This window comes from Diadema setosum, chromosome 19, assembly GCF_964275005.1.
Source record: "Diadema setosum chromosome 19, eeDiaSeto1, whole genome shotgun sequence".
Taxonomy (NCBI): Eukaryota; Metazoa; Echinodermata; class Echinoidea; order Diadematoida; family Diadematidae; genus Diadema; species Diadema setosum.
The window spans coordinates 19,682,522-19,694,087 of record NC_092703.1 but is presented as its reverse complement, the minus strand read 5'-3'; the positions used below and the strand labels follow the sequence as shown (position 1 = coordinate 19,694,087).

General features: G+C 37.3%; 1 protein-coding gene across 1 annotated transcript; it reads left to right on the top strand.

Annotated features, from left to right (window-relative positions):
• Positions 1–1,964: 1,964 nt before the first annotated feature.
• LOC140242320 (uncharacterized) lies at positions 1,965–3,707 on the top strand. Its single transcript, XM_072322059.1, has one exon. The coding sequence runs from the start codon at positions 1,965–1,967 to the stop codon at positions 3,705–3,707; it is 1,743 nt and encodes a 580-aa protein (XP_072178160.1).
• The last annotated feature ends 7,859 nt before the right edge of the window (positions 3,708–11,566 follow it).

Genomic DNA, 11,566 nt, shown 5'->3' with positions numbered 1-11,566 from the left:
GACGAATTGGGAAGTAGACCATTTGATAGTAGACCAGGTGGCAATAAACCCTGGGGTGAGGACTGGAACGAACAAGACTATAGTATCAACAGTGTTCTATTGATACTGTAGTCTTGTTCGTTCCAGTCCTCACCCCAGTGAACATAAAGCTATCAGACGCCGTTCTTACACGACGGAGCTTTTGCATTTTAAGAATAGAATTGAAATAAACCTGAATATGAATATGAACATCTGATGCACAATTTTTTCTGGAATACTCGGGAAAATCATCAATCCCAAAATTTTACTAAATCTATGAAGGGGAACGAAAAAGGAAGGGTGAGGGGGGCTACACACCCACCCACCCCCACGCACACACACACACAAACACTCACGAGAGACAGAAAGAAAATGCATTTTCAGAACACAAATTCGGTGATCTTCTGCACACTTTGGGGCAAAATATGAATTCATTTCTGTCAAAAAAGTAACGAAAAGAAATATTCAGGGAGATGTAATTGGCTATTACACAGTCATAAAGTTGATGTATCTGTCACCCCTTGTTCCGCGTGTGCGTCATAGTTGTCCACCAACATGTCTACTAAGTCCAGAAAGGTGGGTGGGGATGAGTGGGATACCCCTCCAACAAGACTGAGCTTTTATATTAAATTTGTCGAATTACAATAAAATGATAGTGCACACTTTTTTATTATTATTTTTTTTTTGAATATTGGGAAAATTGTCCATTTTGGTTATATTTTACCTGATTGTGGAAAATTAAATTAACTGAATCAAATTAAATCTAATGGACGCTTTTGTTGAAATATTCCGAAATATGTCCATTTCAAAAGTGTGCTAACTCTATGCAAACGGACCGAGTGCGGGATGGTGTATCTCCCTTCAGCACGAGAGATAGAAGTTGAATTTTCAAGATCGAATTTAGCAATCTGGTGCACACTTTGGGAGAAATATTTGGACAATTTTCTTTTAAAAAGCAAGAAAATTTTCCACATTTGAGGCAAACTAATAATAAGTTTGAGGAGCAGCTGCTGCCTCTGCTCCCCCTTCCCCAAGGATTGATGCCCTTGACAGTCACTAATCTACTTACTCATTTAATTTTTCTATGTCTTATCACTTCTGATTCTAATAAAGAAGAAGATTAGATTTGGCTCGACCTCCTCCTCTGCCCGGCCATTCTGCCCGGCCATTATGTCCCTGGATTGCAACATGGTGCTCTTTTGAACAAATACACTCTATCACCCGAATGTTAACGACTACCGACTTTCGTGAACTTTTGACAACGCGTTTTTAAGAAGAAAAAATATAGAAGATGAAATGCAACAATTAAGACCTTCTTTGGTCCCCTCCCCCATCCACCCTAAGAGAGACATCCTCAGATCTGCCATGAACGAACTTGAAACTTGAGTTACCCCTTGTTGCTACTCACAACATAAACTTATATCTATATCACTTCTCATGAGCTGAATTTCATTTCTAAAAATGCAAAATATTTATCTTGTCTCTTCCACACCCTGTCCAGCTCAGAAGCTCCCTTCCCTCGCACATGTCCTCCTCCAAGTTTTGTCCCATCCCCTAAAACGGATCGACTCCTCTGTTTGGTTATGTGTGTGGAGGATGACTATCAAAACATAACTTAGTACTGATGTGCATATGCTGTCTGAGCGTGCTTTTGTGTTTGTGTGTGGATGTGTGAACATACATTTGATGATTTTCAGTTGGGTGTTAGTGCTGCTGCTAGCTGGCTAGTGTAATCCCCCAAACAACTGCAATCGAGCTCCAACACCGACGGTCAGAGTAAGGCAATGATATCGATCACAATTATCAATCCCCAGGACTTTTTAACACCCATGGTGTTAGATCTAACACCAATGTTTTTACAGTGCGCACCCTCTAGTGGTCACAAACATTAATCGTCTTGTTTGTTTGTTTCCCCAGTTAGGTCGCTCCTGTAGCATTCGTCGGACATGGCAACCGGCTATCCAGACAATGACAATGACTGTGAAGGATGCCACACCACGACCAAATCAAATATCACTTACCGCCGAGAGGTTCATGAAAGGCTTTGTGACGACTGTGCCCTAAAGCGACAGGACTGTATCAAGGGAAGGGTGAACAGATTTAAATTGTTCTGTGACAAACACGCTGAGGAGGAAGCCAAACTTTATTGCCGGTGTCATGAAATTCCTATTTGTCATATATGCGCACTAACCGCACATGCTGAAGCTTGTCAGAAGCAGGACATTCAGGACGTTAAAGCTGAAAAAAGGGATCAGTTAAAAAAGCTGTCACAGCAAGGGCAGGCAGAGAAGGAGAGCATCGCACTCCTTGAAAAAGACAGCAGTCAGCATCAGTCACATATAAACATTCACCTTGAGATGATCGAAAGACAAATCAATGAGAAAGAAGTAGAAGAAAGAAAGAAAATTCAAAAGAAACTGAATAAAGAGAAGGCGGGGATCAATGAAGAAGCGGACAAAAATATCGACAAGATCAATGAAGAGAGAAGGAGACAGCTTGAGCAAGTTGAAAATGATGCCAAAGAAATTATTATTGAGGGAGAAAGGAATGCGGAGGCACTTAGAACAGAACTCGGGAAAATCAAGATCATAATTGGAAAGTACATAGTCAAGCTGCAAGCAGAGCTCCAAGAAAGGAGAAACAAAATTAGCCATGCTATGGAGAAAGCTGATGATATTATTGACAATGAGGAACGTCTTCTACACGACGCTTCTGACGTTACTAACTTGTTGAAACAATTTATAAAGACTATGAAGACTAAGTTTAATCTTGGGAAAATAAGTGAGATCAAACGTAAGACTGAGGAGATCAAATTCAAGGAGGGAAAAGGACCCGAAATTGGTAGACTTGATGGGATGCAGGAGGAATGTGTCCTGCGTGATGCATGGAAACATCCTGTAGGAACGTCAGTAATAGGATCGATAAGTAATCACGAAGTAATGCTGACTCGTGACAAATCTCTGTTTGTCGCCAATACAAAGTCTAGAACAGTTACCCCTGTGAAGGGTGCGGGAAAAGATCGTGTCGAATTCTCATCTGTAGCCCAACTAGACGAAGGCAGACTTGTGATTGGGACTCGATGCGGCAGTCTCAGGATATTTCATCGTCTTTCGAGTAAACGTGATCACCACGACGTAATCACGTGGCAACACTTGAGAACAATTCGCAACAAAGTTGGCTCAGTAGAGCTGCTCAGTGTTGACAAGGATGGCTTGATTCTGGCAGCTCCGTTGCGCGCTTCTACAATAGATGTTTATAACCCTGAAGATGGAAAACTTGTGCAAAGAGTCAAATTGAGAGAAGACATAAAGATATTTGGATTGTCATCTATGTCCTCTGGACTAGTCGTTGTACTTGCCGATTCGGGAGGGGATCACGTCATTTATGTAGTAGATAGATCATCCGCCATCAAGTCCACTATTCGCCTCGGCAAAGGGTGGATGTGCGACATTGCCATTGATGAGACAGATGACATCTACTGCACGTATTATGACAACGTCAGACGACTCTATGTAGTAGATGTGCTCTCACCCATTGGTGAGAGAATATCAGAAGCCATAATAGAATGCCCTGAACGTCCACTGCTCGTCACCACATTACCAAAACGGTTTACTGCATTCCATGCCAGGACATTTTACAGCTACGAAAGGAAATCATTTATGATATCCCTAAATGCGTTGAAAGCGTAAAGTATATCTCTATGTCATTCAGCTGTCGACATATTTTCCTGTGTAGACAAAATATGCGATAAATACTGATTAGTATACAGAAAGAAATGAATCAGAGTTAGGTCGAACAGAATGGTGTACGTTTCATTAAGATAGGAACAATAATTAACTGAAGTTCATAATGTTCATATTCCTTGCTCTGATATCATGCATGTAACATGGAGAGCCGATGATGTCATTATCTTTCCTAATAGATTGTACATAAGAGACTTCTGAGGTGAATACCATCATCTTCGGTGGTACGATTGCAATTGTTTCAGGAAATTACGGGAAACTTGAATTCTACAACTATTCTTGTTTATGTCCGATCAGAGGAGACCGCATCCATTCCTTTTTGTTTTTCTTGTCTTATTCTAATAGGCCCTACTCTGGCCAACTTGAACATGGTTGTGCACACATGTGTGTGTCTACTTGCATGCCCAAAGAAACAATATTGTCAACCAGAAGATCAAAAATGCAAAATCAACTGATAAAAATCGTAGGCCTATCATGTGCTTACCTCTACAGTAGATCTAGCCTATATAGGCGGTTGCTGACCTTTTAAGAAAGGGTGCACTTGGTCAACAGCATTATCAATTAGCATTTGGCATTTGCAAGTGGTTAATTATATAAATTTATCATTTTCTCTCTTTTTTTTTTTTTACTGCTGCTTTCAGATGATTTTCATTTCCAAACTCTGAAGTGGCTCCGTTGAGCGCTGCATTGCTACGGGGTCACGCTACGAGACCGATAGCCACGAGTCATACTGCCCACGAGACCGACAATGAAAATAGGTCCATGAGTCGTACAGCCCAGGAGTTATACAGTCTACGAATAATACATCCCATGATATCGACACTAGCCAAATAAAGCCCGTGAGCTAAACACTACGCATAAAAGGCTCACGAGACCTACACAACGGAAAAAAGGGCTCACTAAAAGTGTGCACCAGATCTTTCCACCTCAATTCCAAAAATGCATAACTACCCTCGAAGGTTGTATGACTTGTGGGCTGTATGACTTGTGGCCTGTATAACTCGTGGGCTGTGTGACTCGTGGGTGTCGGTTTCGTTACTTGCACTCATCATGCTCATTGATACACCAAAAACGATGATTAGCTTTCTGCTCGGGAAGTGTAAAACGGACAAACCAAATGACAAAAACCAAGTAATAATGTAAGCCATAGACCGTAGGCTGATTGGGATCTCACGGCTTAGTTTTCATGTGTTGTGCTGGCTTTATGAAACATATTTTTTGTATCAGAAAATTATGACAAAATATAAAGATCCTGAATCGGCTTGTTCCCCGGCGTTGGGTTTGCACGTTAGTCAATGTTAGTGAACAATCTGTAAAATACTTTCTGGAATTCCATCAATCGTCTAAAAAAATAAGGTCCATATTCCATTTCATACTCTTATCATTCTAATTCATTAGTGTGCATTCAAATTTACACAGCGCACGCATGCGAAAATATTCGGGCATTGAAATTCAGAATACGAGCGATCAAATTAATTTGTGTGCGAGTTCTGTTTCGTTTTCGTCAAATAAAATTCACGAATGGACGTTCAATTTTCAAATGCGAGCACTGCATTCACGGGATAGTGATGTGATAGTCCCGATGAGATTGTTTGGAGCGTTCTATTTCATTTTCAGGTGATCAATTTCCTACTTTGTGCAATCAATTTAATGAGGAAAATGAAATAGATATTTGAAGAAAGGAAAAAGGTCAGTACACAACGCATAAAGGCTTGAATATGCTTTCTGTTTAAATGATCTTCATTGTTCAGTGTTTATGTATTTTTTGTTTTTAATCTCAAAAAAAAAAAAATGTAAGGTCCAATCAGCTGTGCATCCAAACAACACAATGACAATGTAATCATTATTCCTTAATGATACTAAAAATGCTGACAGCTCCCCAACACGTACCACACAATGACAATGCATCAATCTAAAGACAAACTGTCTCACAATGATATCACATGATCCTGCAAAATTAAACCAATAAGATAGCTAAAAAACAAGCAAGAGTATGCAATGTTCGTGTCACCAGTTTCAATGTAGTCGATTTTTTTAGAATGTCAATCAACCTTCGCTATTATGTAAGCCTGTAGTAGCGTTTATTTATTCTTGCCATTTTCCCTCGTCAGGCTCGCGAAGCCCGAGTTCAAATTTTAAAATGAACAGATGCAATCTATACGGCAAGATAACTAACTTTCATCATTAATCCCAATGTATTCAAAGCTACGTAAAAAAAAAAAAAAAAAAAAAAAAAGACACGTACACACACACATACACGGCCCAAGCTAACTACAATGTATATTCAAAATTTCTTTTAAATCGAATACACTTATTTGGAAAATGGTTGCCTTTTCATGAATATGAATGACAGACGAGATTCCGTCGCCGGCTTGAAATGAATTTGAATGCTCATTGCTGAAATGTATGCCCCTATATCTTAAATGTGAATTCTTCTAATGACCGGATTTTGAATTTAATTTGCTGATTCAGTGCTGCGAGCGTGGAATTCTCGGAATAGGAATTTGAATGACAAAAGCATGAAATTGACCGAGAAAACCTATGAAATAGCAAAAAACAAAAAAAAACAAAAAAAATGAGATTGTGAGCTGGAGAAAACTCCGTGTTGTCCATTGAGCGCGGTAACAGTGCACCGGCAATAGCGATGCTACATGTACACACCATTAGAAATGAACAGCAAAGTGTTCCTTGCACAGTAACAAGTTGTGAGATCAATCGGCATTGTCTACCGAGCACAGTTCGTCATTCATATACATTTTTGAAATTTACGGCAAAATGTTGGCAGTACGATTGTTGGCAATGCGAGATCGCTCTAGAATTCGTACAAATTCTGGCACCACACAAGTCGTCATTAAAGGTTTCATTAAGAATTCAAGTCTTAAAAGAGTTAAGATCGACTTAAGATTATAGTAAGTTGTGTGTGTCCTAAATGATATTCCGTAAGTCTTGATAACAATTTGAAGTGGATTGTATGGAAAACACTAAATAATACTGAACAGGGTATAACAATATAGAATAAATTATTCAAAAGTCATGGAAAAAAAATCACATTAAAAGTGTGATCAGATGAAATAATACATGCATTTTATTACAGATCTTTGAGTATACAGGTGGGGGAGACCGTTATCAATGAGCAAATCGCTTGACTTGGACAACGGCCTCTGAACATATCATAACCTTGAGTCGATCTAAACATTTAATGATCGAATTAAATTCTTTGTGACCCCCCCCCCCCCCCCCCCCCCAAGCGAGACAGCAGCAGCAACAGATCTTTATGTGGATGGTGGTCGAGCTGGTCTCCGATCTTTCACTGCCTCAAAACTATCATCTGTTTGCCATGCACATGTACATGTTGTAGTTATTGAAAATCCCACTATCATTCTTTTAATAAACATGATTCCATAAGGAGATTAAATGTTACATTATCTGATGTTGCTTAGTATAAAGAATGATACGAAATTACAAAACAAATATCATATTTTAGTGATTCAAAGTAACTGCATTATTAATAGCTGCATTGGAGACAACTTGATGAGAGTAGCTTATTAGCAAATACAAATTACGTACACTACGTATGAGATGAAGATACTCAAAGATGTCTGTTTAGGGGTTAGTCGCCCCACTTCAGTGTGATAAAACTGTGTACATACAACCTACGGCATTAACTGATGCCCAGTAACAAACCATGTGTATATACACCATTAGTATGTGAGGGTTGTTAACTAATTGAAATCATTATGTTGCTGTATATGCATGTTCATTCAAGCTGTGCTGACTATTGTTTCTGTGCTCTGATCTAAGGAAGTGCAGAATGAATTTTCAGAAAAAAAGACATTCAACTTTTCCTCAGTGCCTTTAAAGATATTCCTCTCACTTTTATGTGCCGTCATGAACAAAATGGGAACGCAGCCAAATGAATTGGATTGAATTTGTGCAGCATTCAGTATTGGTAGAATAATACAGCATAAGTTAAAGTCAAATTGGGTCGTTCGTTCAAAAGTTATGAATTCTTAAATTTCATGTGCACCTACCACTGGATAAGGAACTACTACAGCTTTTGACGTCGAAGAACGATGCAAAAATCCAATAGAATTTTCACTTTTACAAAAGTAGGCCTACATATTGCTTCGAATTTTTACTGACATTAGTTCACTGCCATATCATTTCCCCTGCTTACTGAAAAAGGTAAGTCAAGAGCTCTTTCATAATGCAAAAAAAAAGTGAACGTGTGTTGAATTTTCTTTATGTTTTCTTTATCTCGTTCTTCATATCTGATGTTGTAAACTGCAGTAGTCTTTGAGGGTACGTTCGCCTCAGTTGCTAATACTGGAATAACTCATAAATAATATTATGTTCGACGTAGTTTGTATTCATTAGCTATTCGTTGCAATTCGCAGAGAAAAGCTGTAGCAGATCATTCCTTTTCTTTTTGTGGAAAAGTTCGAAATGAAAATTGGCTCTTCAGTAGGTAACATACAAATTGTCCAAGAGGATCGTAGCTCTGAGTGCAAGGAAATGTTCTTTGGATTGCTGATAACCCTGTGTATTTCTATTTAGAGCTCTCTTTTGCCAGTTGAGCCTTTTTTTACATCCACATAGTGTACATTATGTGTACTGCGATCAGTTTTCTATGTCATTCTTTACGGTTTGTTTTCTTTTTTTAGTTCCTGTGTTATGTATGCTGAATTTGAATACTGTTTTTGGTATAGTCCTGATTACAAATAAGGTACTGACTTTTCTTACATGCTAGGGTATGAAAAAAATAATGATAAGAAACTACAACTTCAACTACAACTTCACTGCCTTGTATCTGATACTGCATTTGGATTCAGTATGTATTCACTATGTTTACTTTGTACTTGGAAAAATATTTCTTGACTTGATGTACAATTAGATAGAAATAAGATATTGTAAGATTACACGGATCATAAATGACAAGATGAACAATAATAGCATGTGTTTAGCATGATGTGTTGGTATTTTTTCCTTCTATGAAGGTACACTTTACATACACTGATATATTTAACAAATTTTAGACATTCTTATGCTGCTACTATGTTTATCCTGTATATGGAGAAAGTGTGCCTGCATAATGCATGCAGCAAATACATTATTGTGCTATGATAATCGCTCACTTTGTCGATATCACACAATTCATTTTACTGTGTCAATAGAATATCTTAATTGATTTGTGTAAGATAAGAAATGAATCATAAGTCGGAACAGAATAGTTCCATCAAAACTGGAAAATTACATTTAGGTACATGTACTTTGATATTATGCATACATGTATATCATGAAGAGCCGATGATGTGATTGCGCCATTAGGTAAACAGCATAAAGTTATATTCCATGCACTTGCAAGAGGTTATTCTATTTTTGTGGCTGCTTTCAGATGAATTTATTTCATAAAGTCAAAGTGGATTCGCTAAAGCGCTACATTGCCGTCCAAAACGACAATTGGCTTTTTGTTGTGGAAGTCAAAACGATCAAATCAAGTTAGAAATGTATAATAATGACAGTAATAATCATTCTCCAATCTCATTGACAGATGATGGTTTGATTTTTAATAAGTGGAAGCTGAAAACACTTTCCATTGTCTCTATTTAGCTGTCTCATTGCTATGTTGTTAGGGTTCGTTGAATCACATATTTATATATAAGATGAATCAGCGCTAAAAGTCTCTGCTGAATATTATTATTTTTTTCTGTTTTGTATATTTTTTATTTCATTCCAGGTATGGGAACTATATATCTGATGTAAGATGTACTAGTCCTAGTATCCACTAGCATGATTATATAACAAACTATAAAAATGATTTATTTTTGTATAAAGTACTTTGGCATATTTACACCCAGAGTTCTTATTTCCAGAGGTGATCTTAAATGTGTATTTTCAACCGTGATTAAAAGGCACGACGAATTTCATGTTTACATAGCCTACCCGAAGATTTTTTTTTTTAAATTTAACATACAAAAGAATTGTTTTTGCCCCAAAACAATAAAGCAAAATGGTACTTAAGTCATAAATGGTCTTCCTGATAACATTATTGTCAATACCTCCCCATGTTCAAAAGCAAATTAGAATCTTTAGTATTAGAAAGGTACGACAGTGAACTAATTTCATCCGCTAGATGCTAATAACAAGACTGTTTTCACTCCTTGGCAATCAGGCAGATGGAAATTCAGTTTGACATTACTTTATTTTGTCAATATGTTTTTTCTTCTCAACCCTGAGTATGAAGAGGTGTATTTTTCAAAGAGAAGAATTATGGCACGTTTATCTTTCTTACTTTATTCTGTCTTCTTCTTTTTTTTTTTGTTCGTTACAGATATCGGTAAAAATTGAATATCTTTATTCGCATGGCTGATTTTGCTTTCTATTATGTATCCCAAAAACGTATTTAACCTTAGGAACTGACTATAGCACTTACAAGCATCGCTTTTAGTTAGTTCACTCATATTTCACACTCCTATGCGTAATGGACATAATCCTCAGCATTGCTCAGTTTCGTCATTTAATCTGATTATGAAAGCGTGCTTCATGTTTTCTAATTGGCGCGCATTTACTTAAGTGTAGATTTCTATGTTTTGAATTGTAATCTGATGGTTTTGGTTTGTTTGTATGTTTGTTTGTTTGTTCGTTTGTTTGTTTGTTTGTTTTGGTCCAGTGATTATGTATCGTATTTGGTCTTGTCGTGAAATGTAAGAAATAAATTCTAATGTAGAGTCAAATAAACCAGAGCTTCCCTTCTTCAGTTTGAATTTGCTGGATTGTTGCAGTTAAGGGAATCATAAGCTATTATTTTATATTTTAGAGCGAATGAAAAATCCTTCATCTTCACATGATCCATGCAGTCCCGGAAAACAAGGAGTACAGAATTTAAGATTTTCTAACCGGTTGTGTAACACTGTATTAAATGCAATACTCTCAATACTGTACCTGTACACATGTTTGATTTACCACTTCTGATAGGAAGATGTGTGAGAAATGAACAATCAAGTAAATGCACGTACATTCTCCACTACACAACAAATCTGTACAGTCTCCCAAAGCAAGATGACGGATATTCTAAAATACACTCATCTACAAAGGCCCAAAATGTTGTACTACATAGTTTTGCAAAAATCAATATTTTTACACATTCAAGTGCAAAAGAAAATTGACCCAGTGATAATGGCAATTTGCGATTAGTTGTTAACTATATACATACATTTTCTCAATCACTGCCACCATCGTTTGTGAAACATTAACAGGCTTCCTCACTGCTTGTCTGTGATCGAAGATGTCAACGCAACCGTCTTGTTCCTCTTGTTTTGTCCAAGTCAAATAAAGTAGTATTGTTTATATGTCATGTTATTTCTATGCAAAAAAAAAGTACAACTTCTGTTATAAATTATCTACATCCACGCAGCTGCAGATATTTCGAAGAATCGCTGAGACACACTCTCACTTGCAAAGTCCATTTTTAACGTATCTATGTTGTCGGGTTCTTTTTCATTGCCTTTCTTCCCATACCCACAAATGTGTGCACAAAATGAATGATATGCATCTATAATAATAAGACAGTACTTAAAGGAAACCAAAACCCAGAGATAAAAGTGGATTGAGTGAAAGGAGCAACATTAGCAGAGCACATGAGTGAAAGTTTGAGGAAAATCGGACAATCGATGCAAAAGTTATGAATTTTAAAATTTTGGTGTTCGAACCACTGGATAAGGAGACTACTTGAGTTTATGACATTATGTGTGGACAACAATATGAAGAAAGTATCTAGAAAATTCCACATGCTTTCACTTTTCTAT